This window comes from Marmota monax, unplaced genomic scaffold (genome assembly GCF_021218885.2).
Source record: "Marmota monax isolate L192 unplaced genomic scaffold, Marmota_monax_Labrador192_F-V1.1 WCK01_AAM20220418_F8-fsc00024, whole genome shotgun sequence".
NCBI classification, from domain to species: Eukaryota; Metazoa; Chordata; class Mammalia; order Rodentia; family Sciuridae; genus Marmota; species Marmota monax.
The window spans coordinates 27,874,065-27,894,619 of NW_026695224.1; the positions used below are offsets into that span (position 1 = coordinate 27,874,065).

Consider the following 20,555-nt stretch of genomic DNA (forward strand, 5'->3'; position numbering starts at 1 on the left):
TTTTTCAAATGGCTTTTGCTCACTCACTGAAACACCCTTAAATCGCTGCCCTGACCTGATGTGTGTCTTGGGTCTTTTTCACGCAAGGGGATGGGCTTTCACTTGAGTTGTGTCTATCCGAAAATGACTTTCACTCCTGAGCTTATGCCTTTCTGTAAAATTCCAAGCTAATACCCAGTTGCCAAAAAATACAGATGGAAAATAATCTCAAGTAGATTATGCAATCCATCTGCTCCTAATATTTTTCTTATGGGAATAATTTTCTTTCTACATAATTAGAGAAAAGGTGGTAAAGCAAATTTACCTGGGACTCTACAATTTTTTAAAAGAAAATAATGAAATCTTCATCTCCTCTCTCACAAGCAGCTCTGGTGCTTTAACTAAAGTCAGTAATAAGTCTTGGGTAATAGATTTTCTCTAAGTTTTATTTACAGGCCAACGACCATGAAAAGAAAACTTGTCCTTGAATATTCCCCCAGCACAATTTTTTCTGTAGAACTTTGGTATTCTTATAAAAGACCATACCAGTCCATTTTTGGTTGCTACAATAAAATATCTAAGGCTAGGTACTTTTTAAAGAAAAGAGGTTTATTTAGCTTAGAGGATTTAAGGTTGAAAGCCCAAGATTTGGCAGCCCCATCTGTCAGCCTCTAGAGAGGAGCCTCACGGCTGGGCCACCACATGTCAGAGAAGCAGAAGGGGCAATGGCTGCTTGAGAAGAGGCCAGGTGTGGGGGTGGCCTTGAAACAACAGGTTCCTGTGAGAACTCACTTCGTGAGACCAACATGAATCCCTTCTGAGGCAGTATCCCGTGACCTAGTCACTTCCCCCTAAGCCCCAGCTCCTCAAGGCTCCCCACTTCTACACCCTGAACGGAGGGGATACCTGGGGGACACATTCAAATTAGATGCAAATCATAACAAATACCCGGATCTTTCTTGGTTTTATACCCATATGTTTCTTCTCCAAACCTTTCTGCAGAATTCTCAGGGATTCTGGGAGCTGCCCAACATTTTTTCAATTGATCTACTTCTTTAACTAGTTAAATCAACCAGGTTCCATTAAGAACGCTGTATGACTTTTAGTTAATGCAAAATGAAGCATTTAGATTGCATGAAGACTGCATGAGCTCAGAGCTGCAGTATTGACTTCTGCAGCAGCCGGAAGCCAGAAAAATAGGGGGGGGGATCCCAGCTGCTACTGGACGCTACAGTATGTTGAGTTCAAAACAACCTGCTTTTCGGTAGTTGGTACCATACTTGTGTTGCAAACCTTGATTTTGTTTGACCAAATGCCATGTATCACATCAATGTATTGTTATTTTGACTTGCATTGCTTTTTATAGCTTTAAAAATGTAATCTTCAAGCACATTCTGCTTTTCAGAGTTATTTGTAAGTGCTAACAGCATAAGGATATCACAGGTGGCTTGCATTCACTTGAGGAGTATGATAACCGCTTAAATCAAGATGCTCCAGCAGGTGCCACTGCTCCCAGCCAACACCCCTGAGCACCCCTTCTACCATCCTGAAGCTGCTCTCTGGGAATCCCCACGCTCAGCCGCAGGACTCTTGCTAGGGGTTGTGCTTGTTCTCAAAGCACATTCCAGAAGTTCTGACAAGTTAATCTGAAAGTAGCCCTGGATACATGATAGAGGGGGGATTATTGGTGCATAAATACCCCAGCTTTATTAGTGGCCATTTGGGATAACTCAAAAACATACTGTCTTCTCAAAGTCCCCAGTGGGGATGAGTCCCAGGTGCCCAACTTGCTTGAAAATGCACCCTTTCCCTGTCTCCCTTCCCCACTCCACTTCCTGGGGTCCTCTCCAACATAAGCTAGTCAAACTCAAAGGCCAGCCACAGCCTCTGCTTAAGGGAAACCTAAAGTGGGAGATTTGCCCCTCACCCACAGAGTGACTCAGCACAGACATCTCAAATGTACCTGTTCTTGTCATCAAGAGGACTGATTTACCAACTTGATAAACTAGGGGTACAGGAAATGAGTGGAAGGGCCACTGCTACCCAGGGAAGGGGCAGCTGTAGCACATTTTGGTGCTCTGGTTCCCAGAGTCCCTGAGGGCACAGGAGCAGATTGTTGGAGTCTGTAAACAAGTCAGGATGGCACCTGGCAAAATGCCAGAGGGAGTGGTTTGTGAAGTAACACCAGCGAGCCATTAAGTGTGGAGATTCCTTATTTGTTGACTGCTGTATCTAGTTTATGCTAATTAAGATAAGCTGTGTGGAATGTATAAATACCTCTGTTGTCCTACAATAAACGGCTCCTACTCCTACTGTACCAATCTACACAAGTTGTTCGTCATCCCCCCGGTTATTTTGCTGCAGCCGGACTGCGGCAGCAGATGGCATGGGCCACTCAGGGCAGGGCTTTGCTTTGCCATGATTCCAGAAGAACTCGCCATATAATCTACATGCTGCTATTAAGGCAAATGCTACAAGCTCCTGGCTCCCTGGTGTCTAAATAAAACTCAGAGTCACCAAGGCCACCCCTGCTCTGGGATGGGAGACAGGCTTACACCCAGAAGTCCCTGAACAGCATCTCCTCTCCAGGAGCTCAGAAAGCCCCTTTCCCCTAGAAGTACACCCCAGTTTGAAAATCCCAAAGCATGTTGAGGAAAGAAGCAATGACACCCTGCAAGGGCCACTCAAAGGATATTCGTGTCCCCACCCCAAATTCATGTGGTGAAACCTTCACCCCCAAAATCATAGCATCAGGATGTGAGGCCTTTGGGAGTAATGAGGTTATGGACGTAGAGTTCTCCCAAGCAGGTTTAGTGTCCTCATAAAAGGAGCCCCACAAGAAAGCCTTGCACCTTTACCCTGTGAGGACAGCTAGAAGGCCCTCTTCTGTGGATTGGCCATCAGGCCCTGCTGCCATTCTGATCTAGAACTTCCATCTCCAGATCAGTGGGAAATACCTCTCTCTGTGTCTGTCTGTAAGATGGTATTTTGTTCCAGCAGCCCAAACAAAGCACCGTGAATGACACCCTGGCTGGAGACGGGTGTTGGCAGCCACGTGCTGGGTGAGAGTATTGAAAACACCAGTCCTCAGTCCCTCAGTGCTTTCTGTCCCTGCCCATCGCTGCTTCTCCTGGTCAAAGCCTCGGCCCCTGTCCTCCTCACCAGATCTTGCAGCTGTCTCAGCTGCACTGTGGGCATGAGTGAATCACACCCTAAGATAAAAGAACAACTTTGTTCCCAACGGCCAAGAGATAAACAGGCACACGCAATGCCCACACTCAAAATCAATATCTGAGAGACTGTCTGTATTTGGGAAGGCAGTGGTATATTAAATTAAGGTGTGTCCTTTGATTTTCCCCTCAACAAAATATGAACCGCCTCTAAAACAAAATTACCTCAAATGATTTAGTGGCTTTCCAATGCCAGCTTCAAATTTATTCAGCTGTCTGGAGTGAGACCTGCATGAAACAGGCTTCTGAACTCATCAAAAGGACAAACCAGATTTGGAGTTGAGAGCAGTCCCCTGGTGTGTGTAGTCACATTCGTAGCTATCATTTCCAGCCAATGTCATCAACGTGATGTCTGCAGAGAGAGTTCTTGTACCAGGTCACTGCCAACATAGAGGACCAATGTGACCTCAGCCCCTGGGCTGGAAAGTACCTTGAGCATCAATTAGTCCAAGTTCCCTCTTTTACCAACCAGAACAGGGACATTTCCAAAGTTGCACAGTCGAACCACAGACCTCCTGGCTCCCAAGGATCCCTGGCGTGGAGTAGAGCTTTCCCACCTTGCACTGTTAATGTTTTGAGTTGGATGATTCTCTGTTGAGGGAGGCTGTCCTAAGCAGTGCAGGCTGCTTAGCAACATTCCCAGCCTCTGTCCATTAGCTGTCTGTACCAGTTGTGATGACCAAAAACATCCCAAGGGGTGAAATCACTCCTGCCTAAGAACCCCTGGCAATAGAACAAAGATTTTGAACTGGAGCCACAGGAGCCAGATTTGGCTCACAGATACATTGTAAATGTGTCACATTTGACAGAATTTTATAGATTTGGTGTATTTCACATAAAAATCCAGACTTCTGGGTTCCCATGAATGTTTGGTAGATCTGGCAACCCTCACCTGACATTCTCACATGGCGACAATGAATCCAGGTTGAGTTGACGCCACTCCGCTTTGCAATGCCATCTGCACTCCTTTTTATCACAGTCCCCACCGCTCCTTACTGTGCCCCACACCAGAGCCACTTCATCTGTTTCATACTGTTTTTTGTTCTCCACTGAAGTCTTCTCAAAACTGATTGCAGGTCTATTTCTCTTAAATAAGCTTCTCAGCCATTTGGGGGCAAGGTGGTACCATTTTCTGCTGTTGTTTCTGCTAAGTGCTAACCCTGAGCAGACACTCAAGAGTATTTACCCCTTGATTTATCTAAAACATCTATCTATAGAAAGGCTTCTGAATGTCCAGGATAAAGGGCTGGAAGTCAACTAAGTCTGGATGAAACTGTAATCTGTATCTCCTTTTGGAGATTCAGAAATCATGCTAGCATAAGGCTCCAGATGTGCATTAAAGAAAGATGCTTAACTACATTTGACCAGACGGTCCCCAGCTGAATAGAACACAGACTCCCTTTGGCCCCAGCATCAATCCAACATCCTAAGAGACCACTGCTCCACTCAAGACTTAGGAGAAGGTTGAGCTGGAATGCTCACCTTGGAGTTAAACAGGTGTTGACATACTAAGCAATCTGATAAAGGCAGATAGAGTACTAACATGTGAAGAGGGATTATTCCTTAAGCATGGACATTTATTTGGATTATTTGTTTTCAATTTCTCCACAAGGTTGTGAAGGCTGCATGATTAACATCCATATTTTACAGATTAGAAGGCTGGGTAATGGACAGATTAAGGAACTCAGCCATGGTTACCCAGCAAGGAAGAGGTCAGGTCAGGATTGGAATGCAGCCTGTCTGCCCCTAGGGCCTATGTGCTCAGCCTCTGCTTACCCTGTCCACCTCCCTGGGACTTCACAGCATGTTGTTTACCTGTTTGTTTCTCCCTTAAGACAGGGACAGAGCCTTACTCATGGAGGAAGCAGAAAGGGAATCATTGCTCATTGACCAACTATTCTTCATGAAAAATAATACCTGGAAGAGTTTGTCCTGGAGTTTCATGCAGTTGCTCACATGATGCCCCCAAATTTAGGTATTCTGATTTTAATTTAATTTGAGCAACTCTCTTACCCTTCTGGAGACTAAAATCCATAGCTTGGAAGTAGAAAGCCTGGGATTTGTGCAAGGACTGGAGTGTGATCCTTCCCCCTTGCTTAGTGCATAGTAGGACTACAAGAACTTGGTGGATGGACTGATGGATGGGTAAACGGAGGAGAGGTGGATAGATAGTACTTCTCGCTCCCTACTTTGGGTAGACCCCTCCCCCTAGCTCATGAAGAAGAGGAACATACTAAAAAGAGGGTAGATTGCTGCCTTCAAAGAACATGTTCCAATCTCCTATGATTTAAGCCAGCTAACCTCAGAAAATGTGCCCTTCACAAATTGAGCATTTTTACCATGTTGAGGTCTTGCAGCCTCATGCAGTGATTATTCTGAGAAAGCCCCCACAAACTGGATATGGGCCAATACAATAATGAAGGAGGTAAAACTCTCATGGAAATCACCTCTTAGCTCAAACCAGGGAAATGAGAGAGTGAGTTAGCCAGAAGCTGGTTCATCCTGATTTATAAGAGAATGTTCTCAGCTTACAAGAAGGGGGGGAAAAAAACTGCACAGAGGAAGCTCCCCGTCTAGTTTCCCTTGGACCCTATCCAAGGAGTAGATGCTTTGTTTACTTCTGAATCTGAATTTTACATCCCATCCCATGGTCGTTACTCACAATGATCTATATTCAAAGTACTTTGGGGCAAGCACAGCTATATGCGGCTTCTGGAAGAAGCAGACAGCATTATTGTGTGATGATTCACACAAGAACTCATACAGCAGCACACTAGGGAAAACCCTAGATAATATGCAGGGGAGGGAATAAAAGAAATCACTCAGAAATTATCTCCAAGCACAAATGGGGTTTCAAAACCATAAACTACTTCATTTGAATTCCTTACTCAGTCCTCCGTGGTGTATTCTCCTCCACACTTGGCCAACCATGTTTACCCAATGATGCAAAACACTTGATGAAATTATCTCTTTGTGGATAATGGATACTTATGAATAAAATGTAAGAGCAGGTGAAATGGTTTGCATTTTATTTTTTCTGTGTTCTGGATGATACAAAGCTTAAATGATTTTTTAATGTCTTATGACTAGCAACTTTTGGTCATGAAAAGGGAATTGAGTTTTCCTGCTAACTTCAATTATAAGATTGCAGTTGAATCTTATGGAGAGACCAGGGTACTTGGGGATTCTGGGCTTTATGCAGAGGCTGGCCACTCCCCTTTGTTCTTGCAGTCTGTTGTGAAAGCCCTTCAGTGTCACTGGAGGAAGATACCGCCATACCTCCAATATCGCCTCCCCTTTCTCCATTAACTATCAAACTCCTTTACCTGGGACATTGTCACTTAATTGGGGAACTACATCCTCTTTTGCAACAGGATGTAGCAAGACTAGGCTCCGGCCCATACCAGGTAAGAAGTCTGCTGGTAAGGAGGGCTCCTGCAGGGTGCTTAGAAACAGGACATGGGTCTGCTCCTCTCCCACTCTTCTCCATCCTGCTGACCAGAACAAGGACATGACGGCTGAGTCTTGAACCTTGAGAACGAGCTCGACCCTTCATGAGCTGCAGGGAAGGGACATTCACATAGGTCTTTGTGACCTTGTGGAGTCTTTGTATCCCATGACCCTATCATCTTTAAGTCATTTTTTTAGCTTTTTTGTTTGTTTGATATTGGCAGCTGAATCTCATGGCTTTCTGTCACTTTCATAGTGAAGTCTTCTCTGACCCTCCAGATGGTACACTGCATTTCTCCTTCACAGCACTTATCAAACTCATGAATGATTAATTACTCATGTGATTTTCTTTTGGTTTAATACCTGTAGCAGAGCCTGCCACTGCCCCACCTTTGCCCTCTGGGGACTCACCAGTGCCATGTACAATGACCTAGTGGCTGTCACCTCTGAACACCTGCAACTTATTCAGGACAGCTTTGTCTACTCATGGATTCCCAAACAGCCTCTGTGCAGGGCCAGCCAGAAGTGGCAGATGGTAAGTAGCCCCTAGGAACAGCCCTCAACCAAGCACTGACAGGAGCTGGCTGATGCTCCTTTACCTCGCCTCTTGATTGGGAGCCTCTGTGGTGTGTCCCTCACTGTCCGCTCGAGTTCTCCAGCAGGATTTTACCTGCCTTATGGCCATGATCACCTGCTTCGGTCAGCTTTTTTGTTTCGTGACCAAAATACCTAACCACAACAACTTTGAGGAGGAAAGGTTTGTTTGGGCTGATGGTTTCAGAAGTTCAGCCCATGGTCTGTCGACTCCGTAGCTCTGGGCATGAGTTGAGGTAAAACATCATGACAGAAGGATGTGGAGGGGGAAAGTGGCTGAGTTCACAACAGCCAGGAAGCAGACAGAACTTGAGTGCAAGGAACCAGGGATAACAGAATCCCCAGGGGCACATCCCCACTGACTTCTCCCTTGGGCCATGCACTACCTGCCTATGGTTACCACCCATTCATGTCTCAGATGGATTAATCCACTGATTAGGTCACAGCTCTCACAATCTAATCATCTCACCTCGGAATGCTCCTGCATTGTGTCACACAGGTGCTTTCAGGGGCCAATTCATACACAAGCCACAACATCACCTGTGGATACACACCTCATGTTCATTTCTTTTCCATGTCCATCTCTTCCCCAGGCCTCTACCATGCTTCCTGGGAAGCACTCACAAATGACTTGTACTCAAACCTCTGAACTAAGAAAGTTTGCTTCTGGGTAACCTGACCCAACTAATATGTGTCCGCTTCACTAGACTGCTACCTCTGTCAGCAATGAGAATCTGCTCTTCTTAGTCACCATTTGATCTCCAGTGCTTAGCAATAGCTCAGGTCAGCATTCAAAGGGGATGAATAAATATAAGTTCACTTTTTCCCTCCTCTGATACAACCAGGGTTTATTGCATGGGACTGGTCCCATGGGATATAGATAGGAAATGTCTTCTGTCCCACAGCCTGACCCCCAGTTCTTCTCTGAAGAATACGGCTGTGTTCATGGCAATTAAGTTCCATTAACTTTCAAATGGCATCACCATGAATTATAAGAAATTATGGATCACACCCTTTAATATAAGGCTTTGGACTTCACTAAGATCTTTTATTGGCCAGAGTTTTTTTTTGTTGTTGTTTTTTTTTAACCAGTCTCCATTATTAACCTAAATTTGTCTCCTTCCTGTGGCATATTAAACAGTATTTTATGAGCGAAAGAGAAATACATAAAGCCAAAGACAGTATAATATAAAAGGAATCCACATTTCAGAGTCAGACGGTTCCCACTTCAAACTCCAACTCCGCGGCTTATCAATTAGGTGATCTTGGGAAAGCTATTTAGTTTGTATGAAATCTTTACCTCTGTAAAGCAGGAATGATTGTCCCTATGTCGTACGGTTATTTTGGAGATTTAATAGTATGTGTGTAGCAAATAATTCTAACAGTACTGAAGATAATACAATGGAATGAATACTAGTAAAGGACACAGCATCGGAGAAGTAACATATTTCACTGAAGAATTCTGGTACCATTTCAAATTATTTAAAAAAAATCATCTCTAAAGTAAAGCTGATATTATTTCCCATCTCCAAGACCTCACCTCTATTATGTGATACTCCCCTCTGATGGCCAACACCTAGAGGGGTTCCTAAATTTGCCCTCATCCACCCCCCACCCCTGCCCTTTCTGGCCATTTACAAGTTCATTAGAGCTGAGCTGTAATACTATGTTTCACCATTAGTGGCCGCTGTTTGACATTGCTCTACAATGTAAGAAACTTCCCAACTGAGGCTCTAGAATCGATTTTATGATTAAAATTTGATTTACTGTGTTTATTTGGAGATGTGCTGTGTAGTATAGCTCTTGTCACACTCCACTAGAGAGGAGCAGAGTTGGTAATACCTAACAGTACTGTTACACAGGACTCAGAAGACAGTCCTTCCCCAAACAGCACAGCCTTACTTTGGGCTGTGATAACCACCTGACTACCAATTACAGTCTTGGATTTGTAAACAGCCAGAAGACTCCCTGGAGTGAATAAGTATATTTCCTTTAACACACTACATAAGACAAACACATTCTCTTAAATACGTTGTGTGCTGACTGCCAACTAGATTTACTTTTCTAATGCCAAAGGAAAACATTCAGAACCAAGGCAAGGGACCTCGGTAGAACAGAGATACTAGGAGGCCAAGGAAAGAGCAGAGAACATCCAACAGTTCAATGGAGAACCTCCCAAACTTCCATGGGGTGTTATCAATCAGGGGCTGAACAGGTGAGATGTTATGGGCATGAAGCTGGAGTCAGATTTTGTATCTAATCACAACCAAGGGAGCCAATGTGCTCCTCTGAGCCCAATTCACCATGCAGATACTCAGGTTTCCTCTTCTGTAAGGGAGCAATAATAATTCTTATCTCACGAGATTATCCTGAAAATCAAAGAACATAACATGCCTAACCTGTACAGAACAGCAGACGTGGGCAAATAATAATATACATTGTAGATGCCATTTCCCCATGGAACCTGCCATTCCATGTACAAGATGATGGCTTCCTACTGAGAGTGTCCAGAGTTCTCTGCCTGGGGTCTCTCTCTGCCCATGTACCTGGGGTTGGATGGACGTGCCAGGGAGTTAACCTTCTAGGAACAGCTCTTGGCCAATCGTGCATAGAATATAGTGAATAAACACCTATTTCTTTACTGCTTGGGTGTGACAACTCTGAGACTTGCTGCATGCTGTATTTCAAAGGTCCCCGGCGGGTCTGAGCCTCATCTGTCCACTGTAGGGACTGGCTTATCATTGCACACACACTGGCCATATCACTGCTCACTTTCCTACTTCTCAAACAGCACTTCCTAGGATTATCTCCAAAATAAACCACTGGCACTTGAATTCTTGTTTCAGGATAGAATCCAGCTTAAACACTATCTCACGGTACAAACAAGGTTCACGATGTGGACAACTGGGTTCCGGAAAAAAATGCTCAATTCATTAACAAAGCCCTGTCTGTGCAGCAGCCCTTCCAGCCCCCTCCCTTCCCTTCCCTTCCCTGGGGCACCCACTACCTTGGGTCACACCCTTCTCATTTATTTTGGTTTTGCCATCTGTAGCTATCTCCATGCTTCCAGTGACCTCGTTATCTAAGTCACCATGCTCTTGGGCAGTAGCCCAAGCTGTTGCCCTAAAACACACCTCTGGCCGTGCCAGGCCCTTGCTTTCGTTTTTTAAGCCTTTATTGGTACCCAGTGGCTCTGCGATTGTGCCTGAAATTTAAACATGGTATGAGAGACCCTTCCACACTGGTTCCAACCACCCCTTGAGCCCCCTCTCCAGTGACTGCTGAACACAGCCAATGCTCTGCTCCTGGAACAAACCAGTGTCCCCTCAAAAGCACCGTCACCTGTCACCTTTCTATGTGTTTCTATGTGCTTGTGACCTTTTCTGTCTGAACAATCCTGCTTATGCTTCAAGGCTCACACATGCCCTCCTCCCTGAGGACTTCTCCGTGGTCTGGAGAAATTAACTGTTTCCTTCTCTGTCCTCCCACAGAAGCATCTGCATCCATAGATGCAATCATTCGTTCAACAAGTGTTTTCTGAGCATATTCTACTACCTGCCAATCCTGTGTTAAGCCCCAAGGGAACCAGGCTGGATAAAAGCCCACTTGAAGTTCACAGTTGGGTGAAGGAAAGAGAGACATCAAATAAGCATACTTAGTTCTGGACTGGAGTGAGAGTTTATAATAAGGATACAGACCCATTTTGGGAGCTGGAGAGCATCCCAGAAAGAATGGATATTCTAGGTGGGAGTGAAGTAGGAGTTAACACCAGATGAAGGAGGTGAGACATACATCCCAGGCCAAGGGCACCACAGAGACAGAGCCCTTTGATGGGAGTGGATATAGTAACATAGAAGGCCAGGGCCTTTAAAGCAGAGAGGCACAGGGAGAACGGAGGGAGAAGAGGCTCTTAAGTTGTTAATATATTGCCTATTTGTTGTGTTCTCCCTGCCTTGTGCTCTAAGTTGAGCTCCTCAAAGGTAAGGATCAGGTATCCCTGAAATCGTATCTACCTGAGCACTTACAATGCAGAAGCAAAATTAAGTGTACCTATTTTGTGGATGGGGGTGTTGAGGCTCAGGAAGGATAGCAAAGTGCCAAAGATTAGAAGGTTGTTGGTTGCACAGCAACTAGAATATTTGTCAATCCCATCGCTTTCCTTAAACTGCCACAAGGTAAATCACCCTCATTTTTTTTTAATGAAAATACAAGTTTTTTTTTTTTTTATGAGATCTTTTATCCAAAGAGGCCCAAGAGCAAACAACAAAACAAAAAGTCAGCTACGTGGGTGTTCCTGTTGGTTCTCTGGGGGTCAGAAGGAGAACAGGACTGTGTTCTGGTACGGAGTTCTTTACTGGAGCCTCTTTATTGTCCTGAAACGATGTAGGTGCTGAGAAATAGCCGTCACAAGGAAGCTCCTGGGGATGCCCTGGGAAGAGAGCATCCTGGCTGACCCTGGGGGCTCCGTCCATCCGGAGAGAAAAGACCCTGCCTGGGACTCTTGAGGGCGGGGATTGGTACCTCTAGTTTCCTGCTTCCGGAACCTCGCTGTCCTTCCACTCAGAACCCACGGCCTGGGAAACAGCCCGGTTTCCCGCTATCCCCGCCCGCCCCCGCAGATCGGTTGGAAAGCAGGCAACCTTGCCTTTGCCTGGCATCCTCCAGGCCCCGACATTCATCTCTGTCCATTTCAAGGCTTCCGAGCCTGCGCCGTATATAACCAAGTACTGGGCCCCAGGGGAGAGCTAGGCGGCCGCTCTAGGTGTGTTTCATCCACGAGTCTTGGGCAAATCCGTTATTAGGGCTTCGATCAAGAGCCTAATTTGCGACTGGTTCAGAAACCCGAGCCAGAGCTTCCTTTGGGCAGGGAAGGCCGGCGGCAGCGGGGGTGGGGCGGGCTGGGCGCGGCGCCTGCGAGAATTACGGTGGAGCTGTGGACCGCGGCGCCGCTCGCCTAGGCTGCAGCCATTGCGCCGCCAAGCATCCCACATTCAACAGGAGGAGCCCGCGGGAGAGGAACCCCGAGTACCCCGCGCCGCAGCCGCCGCAGCCCGTGCGCCCTGCGCCCCACGCGCCATGGCCAAGGAAGGCGTGGAGAAGGCAGAGGAGACGGAGCAAATGATCGAGAAGGAGCCAAGCAAGGAGCCTGCGGAGGGCGGAGGCGGCGATGGCTCTCATCGCCTCGGGGATGCTCAGGAGATGCGCGCTGTGGTGCTGGCCGGCTTCGGGGGGCTCAACAAGCTGCGGCTCTCCAGGAAGGCCATGCCCGAGCCGCAGGACGGCGAGCTCAAGATCCGCGTCAAAGCCTGGTCCAGTATCCGAGCCTTTCTTGCTCACTAGCTCTTTGCGCTAGGGGCTCCGGGAGGGTGTGGGAGAGCCTCTGCGGGCGTCCCCTTCGCGCTCGCGCCTGGCGGGCGCACAGAGCCTCCCCGAGGCTGGTGACCCGCCGATGCTGGCAGAGTGGGTGCCGAGGGTGGCATTCCTTCCCCGAGCCAGATATAAAGTGCCCGGGAGGATGGTGGAGTCAGCACCCTGGGTCTGGAAAAATGTGCCGCGGGAGTTCTCTGTCCTGTAGGACAGCTCAGCACAGGGGTGGGGATGCGAGGGGTTGATGGTAAACCTGGCTAAATATACTAATAATCGTGCGCTTACTGGGTGCCAGCCGCCGATTTTAGAGTTTTACATGTGCGATCCTATTTAATACTTCCTGGGACCGAACGAGTTGGGTACCGTCATCGTTTACCCTTCCTTACAGGTGAGAAAACCGCCGCTCAGAGCCAGTGATTTGCCCAAGACCACTCAGCCGCTACTAAGTGGCACGGCAGGGATTTGACACTCTTTTTAACCTCTGTGCTGTTGTCCTGATGAGGCTGAGTTGGGTGCAAGTCTCTTCCCACCCCACCCCCACCCCCCTGCGCACTTCCCTCCTTGTGGCCTGGTATGTGGAAAGGAACTGGGAAGCGAGACAGTTAGATACTTAGTGTCTAAACTGAATGAGGGATGGACGCCAGGGCTGAAGCCCACCCCTCCCCTTGCCCACACCCCTTGTGTTTCTCTAAGGGGGTAAAATCTTGATCAGTTTCCTTCCAACTCCTGCTCTCATCTCAGGAGGAGCCCAGCCCTCCAAGAGGCCCTCCATTCCCCATTCCTCCTGGGAAAACTTCCTGGACCTTGCCTGTTGAGATTAACAGCACTGTGTGTGTAAGCCCCTGTGGGTGAACGCACCGCGGGATCATTGCTCGGAGGTCTAGGAGGCTTACTGGGGAAGATCAGCGGACCCAACCCTGCAGCCGCCTGAAGCTTGTAAGTGGAACTGTTTTCTCAGAGATGAGCCTAGCCCTTCCCATAGATGCCTTTTGAAGCCTCCAACACACACTGCTTCGAAAGCAGCAGCGCAGGTTTCCCAAGCAAGATCAGAAACCCCAAATTGGGACCTAATCAAGAGACAAAAAAAAATTGCAAAGATCTCCCTTCCCTTCTCCACTTGAGAGTAGAAGCAGGCATTATTTGCCAGCTTAGAAGCCAGCGGTGGGAGCAGTGGACTCTGATGTCTGGCTGGCTCCTCACATATCCTGCTGGTCTATTTTGACTCTGAACACCACTCTGAGGCCTCTCTGGGGAATTCAGGGTAAGAAAGAGGCTTTTGCAAATGGGGAGATCCTATCTGGTTCTTTTTGTTAACTCTTACAGAACCAAGTCAATCCATCCTAAAAGCAGTGCTTAATATCTTCCCTTTTCACCAACAAACACCCCATGTCTAGCACAGTGCCTGGCCCTCTGTCCTGAATGAGTTATCGTTAGGTGAATGGATGGAAGAGAGAGTGGAAGGGGGTTGTGGAGTCACCATTTTTCTTCACTTGCTGGTGAAAGATCTTCTGCCTAGCACAATTAAAACCAGACACTGATGTCTCTCCCTTCTTAACCATGCCATAAAAATGTCATATGTATACACATACATGCATTTATACACACACACACACACACACATATATATATATATATATATACACACACACACACACATAAAACAATTACGTGTGTGTGTGTGTTTGTAATTTATGACTCTTCATCCAAAGAGTCTTCATTGAAGATTGTGTTCCAGGACTCCTATGTCAGAGTAGGTATGTTGTGGCTACTTTTTAAAGAAAAGAGTATCTGCAGTGCAAATCGGTCCTTGCATTCAGTAGCCTTATACTAACTGCATAAATGCTTATAAAAACTGAAGCATTTTGAGATAATAAATGTCATAATGAAAGCCAAGAGATTGATTTTCAAGGCCAAACACAATCTGTTCTTCAGAGGAGCTGTACACATACCCCCCAATCCCCCACACAATGGAATCACTGCAGTCCCCCACCCCTGTTGTCCAGTTGTTCGGAAAGCCACCCAGCCAGGCATGGGGGTGCCCATGGAACAGAATTGCAAAGGACCCCGATTGATTTTTCTTTTGCCGAGCTGGAAGCAGAGCTAATCAGTTTTGCAAGAGAGGATTGGAATAGCTTGTGAAGATGGCTCTCTGGGCACTTCCTCCTCCACTGGGCTAGGATTGGCTGGCTCGAGATGCCCATTGATTGTAAGTTTTAGCCTTGAGATCCAGGATGACTCACTGGGTATTTTTATGAATCAACTGATGGCCTCATGGATGAAGGTCCCCTTTTATCTGCTCTCTATTTTTAATGAAAACCTTTTATCATAAATAGGATATGCTCTTTGCTTGGAACGAAAGCATAGTACATCTGAACCTGTATCAGACAGGCCTGGAATGAGGGCTTAAGTTGGATACTCTATAAATTTTGTGCAAATGGAAGAGAAGCAGCAGGAAGAAATACATATTTCATTTCATTTATCCTCTCATTGATGGACCAATGACAAAGTTATTTTTCCTATGTTGCAGAAGAATAAGTTGAGGTTTGGGGCTTTGGGGTAATTGCCAAAAATATCACCCAAGCAGTAGAGTTAGAATTTGAATCTGCCTCTTCTCAAAGCTCTGATGTTTTTCTTTTATTCCATTTAGCTTCCCTTGGTAGAAAAGTCACAAGAAGTGTGATTTGTCTGTCTGGACCTTTTGGCCTGTATGATTGCTTTCCCTCGTTTCTTCAATAAATTCAACTGTTTGTTGTTTTTAGGCATGGCTTAAAAGGGAAGGCTCTGGCTATTCCCAGAGTAAGATGGCTTTCTTAAATGCAATGCAAAATGTCACCACCGGGGGCAGTGGTGGGGGTCAGAGGGATAGTCTTCTGTCTAAAGAAGAGCAGTTTGATGGGACCCACTTCACCAATTATCCATCAAACAGTTCACACAGAAGGAGATGCCAGTGATCAAGTATCAAGAGTGTATGGCCTTTGAAGAAAGACCGACCTGGATATAAGTGTGGGCCTTGTGTCCTATCCATGTGACCTTGGTGGGTGTGTCTCGATGTCTTCAAGCTTCCTGGGCTTCCTCAGCACAGTGGGGATAAGATGAACCTTGCGGTGGCATTGAGAAGACAGATACACCATGAGTCAGCACTCAGTAAGCAGAGTTACATCACTGTATCGTTGCCATCGGTGTTGTCATGTCTAGACCTCTGTGAGGTGCCTTTTGGTGATCAGACAACGTGGAGGCCCTCCTTTCATCATGTCTGTCCTATTGGTGATGCCCTGTCACATCAGTGGGCGGATGCCAGACTTCTTAGATCCGAGTCCCGGCTCTGCTGCCTGCTAACCAGATGCCATAGGTCTGACTCCTTGGAGGCAGAGCCTGACACAGGGATCGATTTTCGAGTAGTTTATTGAGCATTTTCGGGACAGTGGGGAGCAAGGAAAACAGGTTGGGGTGGAGGAGAGTGCTCAGCAGGGATGTGGTCTCAGGGGGACCCCGTCACAGAGGCAGTCCCACCTGGAAGTAAGGAGCAGGAAGCCTTGTATGTCATTGGCTAGGGACTGCTTCATGAGTGGGCAGGGGATCTCTCAAGCAGAGGTTGCTTATATTTGATGGAGCAAACTTCTCAAGGGAAGAGGACAGCTCTGAGCCATGAACAGCCAACACTCCAGCAGTTGGGATCTGGGTGAGGCACGAACAACTCCTTCTGGTTGACGTTGCCCTGTTGCTTACTCCTCTGCACTTGAGCATCCTGGTCTATAAATAGAGACGATCATAGTGCCTCGTTCCTTAGTGTGTAAAGAAGCTTAAATGAGGCCCAGCATTAAGACCTTTATGATGCTGCCTGGCGTGTAGCAAGGGGTGGATAAATGATAGCTATTATTATCTAAACTATTATTCTTGGTTGCCATAGATACCCCATATAGTTTATCACTGGAACTGGAACTCTTTTGAAAGTGAAAGGGGCACTATGAAAAAATTACTGTGGGGTTCCAGGAGCAAACTGGAGCTGCCCTGGACAAACTTGGGTGTGAGGGCCCCCAACTGAGAAGGATCAGATTTGCGCCCTTGCCGCCGTCAGTCTGATCAACAGAGGAGTGTCTCGTGGACAGGGGCTGGTAGGATTTGAGGCCAGCTCGGGGTCTCCAGGTTGGGCTGCAGGAATGTATTTAAGTGACCATTAACAAGCCTTGTCTAGTTGGTGGTACAAATTGGCTTGTGGTGGAAAGGCACTAATGGATTGGGGACATTTATTTTCCCAGAGTGATTTACTGTGAGAGGCCATATGAAACTGCTGGAAAGAGACCAACTGGATGAAAAATGGTTCCAGCAGTCCTGGCTCCATTGGCTGATCTGAAAATGGGCTGAGGGCGGCCGCACTAGAAGAAAGGCATCAGATTGGTGGGAGTCTAATATGTCACAAGGGGACAATCGACTGGAGATGGGGAAGGAACAGGCATTTACTTAGCAGTGGTTACACACCAGGAACTGAGTGGCCTGCATGACTCTTGGTTTCATTTCATCCTAATGGCATCTCGAGATCAGTATTACGTCTCCACTTGAAAGAGGCGGAAACTGATGTTGAGAGACACATCAGGTCCACAGACTGCTGAGGGGAAGACCAGGGAGAAGCCAAGGCTGCCTTGTTCCCGGGTGCCTTACATTTGGGAGACAGGGGATCAGAAGACAAAGACACAAAAGGGCAAGAGAAAGGCAGAGGCAGATGATGAGAAGCAGCTAGCACAGAGAAGCAGACAGACCCTGAGATAGGCACACGAGATAAAATCAGGAACTCATTTGGCCAATTTCAAATAGAATGGATAAGATGAAAAAATTGCACACAGCCATCTTGCCTGTCCCCCAAAATGGTCATCATGTTTCTGCACCACATCCATTTTCCCTCTAGTTCTGAGGCATGGGATGCTTTGGGGACCCACCGAGGATGGAGTTGGTGTGACCCAGCATTAACCAGAATATTCATGCTCATCAGCATGGTCACCACTCCTTGGACCCCTCAAGATACTGGGGTGCCTTCCTCTGCCTCCTTTGCTTGACTGGGCCATAGCTACCCTGGCAACTCCACTGTGAGATGTCCCCGAACAACACTGCATTGAATTGTCACTAATAAGGTTGATGCAGTGAAATGTAGCCAGTGACATTCCCTGCGTTTATTCAAATAAGCACATGGAGTCCCTAAGGCTCAGTGGCACAGATCCCTGTAAAACAGAGAAATTGCTCAGAGAACCTCTCATACCCAAGCCAGGAGCCACTCTGATGTGAATCCCTCTGTGTTGGATACAGGTATTATGATTTGATGGGAAACAGTGACGCTGTGCTGAGTCCTATTTAAGCCTCCTTTGATGATGAGAAGATAGAGCTGCCAGCTCAGAGTCTTTCTTATTTACTGAAGTTTTACCTTTTCTCATTAGCTGTATGCTTGCTGATGAGGGCTAGAGATGGTGACGTTTGCTCTCTACCCAATAAGGGAAGGGATTTCTTGCTTTCACTGCAATTCAAGGAGGCAAAGAAACCCAGAATCAGTGGGTCTTCTATCTCAGGTGAAAAAAATACACCTTTACCTCATATTCAAACTCACTGTTTACACTTAGCCATCTTGCCCTCTTGAGACTTTTTGGATCTATCATTAAAGAAACTTCTATCTTTTCTCCTTTCTGTATCCCTTCTCCCTCTCTCTATATCTTTAAATATTTCTCTCTCCCTCCCAACTTTTCCATTATGCTGGTTAAAAAAAAAATGTGACCAGCAAAAAATTCCCAATAACAGAAGCATTAATTGGTAAAATTTATAGTGGGTGAAAAAAAATGAGAAATTAAAATTTGTTGTCATAATATTTTATGTAGCATAGGATTCATCCAAGTAGGAATAATTTCAGTAAAATTAAAATGAAGTAAATTGCAGATAGCTCAACAATACCATTTAGAATATTTTGAACACTCATGTTGCCATGATTCTGATTTTTTTTGTAGTTGTTGTATCTTCAGGATTAAAAAAAAATGGGGGGTGTCAAATTTACAGAATTAAAACTTATCTGGGATCTAGAGTAAGTACCTGAAGGAAGAACAGGCCTAAAGGTGGACATGTCCATTCAGAAAAGGTTCATTCATTCAGCCTTTAGAAAGGACACTCAAAGGTGGCCACCAGTCTGCTTTGGTAGGGAAGCAAGAGAGGGTGGGTAGAGAGCTGTCTGTTTTGGAGGGTGCTTGGGCTTCATTTTCATGGAGCCATGGGTTAGAATTTAGCTCTGCCCCTTAGACAAGTTGCTTAACTTTCTAAGCCCTGTTTTACTTATAAAATGGAGATAAAACCCTGTAGAATCTGACATATTGTAGGTTCCCATCAGCAACAGCCAGATTTTAATGACCCAGGCACTAGTCGGAAGCCCTTGGCAGGTGGCTCTGGACAGGCAGAAGGAATGAGGACTGTGTCACACCCGCCCCACTCTCAGCTTGCAGTGTCTTTGCAGTGACAACGCCGAGTGTACACATCAGCTTTGTATCCGATCCTCACACCCCGTGAGGTGTGTGGCACAGGAATTATCACTCTCATTTCTAGGAGAGGAAACTGGGACTCAGAGATTAAGCATAGATTGTGAGAAGCTGCAGTGATTTGGGTTTAGACCCTGACCCGAGCTCACTGCTGTGCCATCTTCAGCTAAGAGCACTTTCCACTCACCTGGGGAATAATGTGGTAACGCCTACTTTTAAGAACTTTTATGAAGATGAGCTGAGCACCCGTGAAAGCCCCGAGAGGGTCCCCTGTAGTGAATGCTTAATTAAGTTCATTTTCCTTTCTAAGTCAGGTGACAAAAGACGGAACCAAGACTTGAAGTGGCATCTCCTGGTTCTGAGCCCAGCCGTTGTCCCATCAGTCTACCTAGGCATCAGGGACTAGGGTGCTGTCTTCTGAATCTCATTCCCAGGATTGAGCATCTTCTTGGACTGATCTACTGTTGCCATCACGCCAGCCCTCGGCACACCCATCCATGGTGGGCACAGGGGTTTCTCTGACACCCGGGTATGTGTAGGTGCCACTCCAGCCTTGGGAGTTTGGCTCACTCCTATTTGAAAGGATCAAAATCCCATGACCTTTGGGCATATCACTGACCTTCAACCCTGACAACAGAGCTCACTCAGCCATAGAGAGGTAGCACCCCATTACCCCCAAGTTCTTGGATCTTCGCTTTTCTCAGATGGATCCTTTTCTGATATCTTGGCATTTGTCAGAGAAGAAAAAGTTTAATTAGAAGCAAGAAGAGACTCTTCATCATAGGAAAGGGCAGCAGGCATGTAATCTCAAATTAGTTTGATTCCTCTGTGTGTGATCTCATACAGGAAATCGGTTGAAGCCATGCTATTAAAATAAGTGAATGTTTTGTTTGAAGGCCCTGGAGACAAAATAGATGTGCCAGCGACAGGAGCCGTTTCATCTCAAATGTATTATTTTCTTCATAAGACTATGCACTTGGCCTCCTTCTTCAATCTCCTTTTGCCAATGACCACAGTGCTGAGCCTCAGCACTGTCTGGGAGCCAGGGATATGCTGAAGAGTACTTACCCAGACAGAATTCCCTCTGTGAGCTAAAGCAACGGGTCCTTTTATTTATTTATTTTTTGGTACTGGGGATTGACTCCAGGGGTGCTTAACCACGAGCCACATCCCCAGCCTATTTTGTATTTTATTTAGAGACAGGATCTCATTGAGTTGCTTAGCCCCTCGCTTTTGCTGAGGCTGGCTTTGAACTCGTGATCCTCCTGTCTTACCTTTCAAAGCTGCTGGGATTAAAAGTGTGTGCCACCACGCCCGGGGTGGGTCTTCTTACTCTTGACTTCTCTAAATGACTGTGGTCCCCAGAGCTCAACACAGGATATTTATCTCCTATGCAAGAAATGATAACGGTTCATTTCTTGAACTGGTGCTGACT

The 20,555-nt window shown here is 46.4% G+C and overlaps 1 protein-coding gene across 1 annotated transcript in view; it reads left to right on the plus strand.

The window, feature by feature from the left end:
• Nucleotides 1–12,241: 12,241 nt before the first annotated feature.
• Nucleotides 12,242–20,555, plus strand: part of Vat1l (vesicle amine transport 1 like) — a 143,974-nt gene continuing 135,660 nt past the window's right edge. Inside the window, exon 1 of the mRNA XM_046435036.2 lies at nt 12,242–12,562. Coding sequence (XP_046290992.2) covers nt 12,330–12,562 — 233 coding nt within the window. The 5' untranslated portion in view covers nt 12,242–12,329. The remainder of the gene's footprint in view (nt 12,563–20,555) is intronic.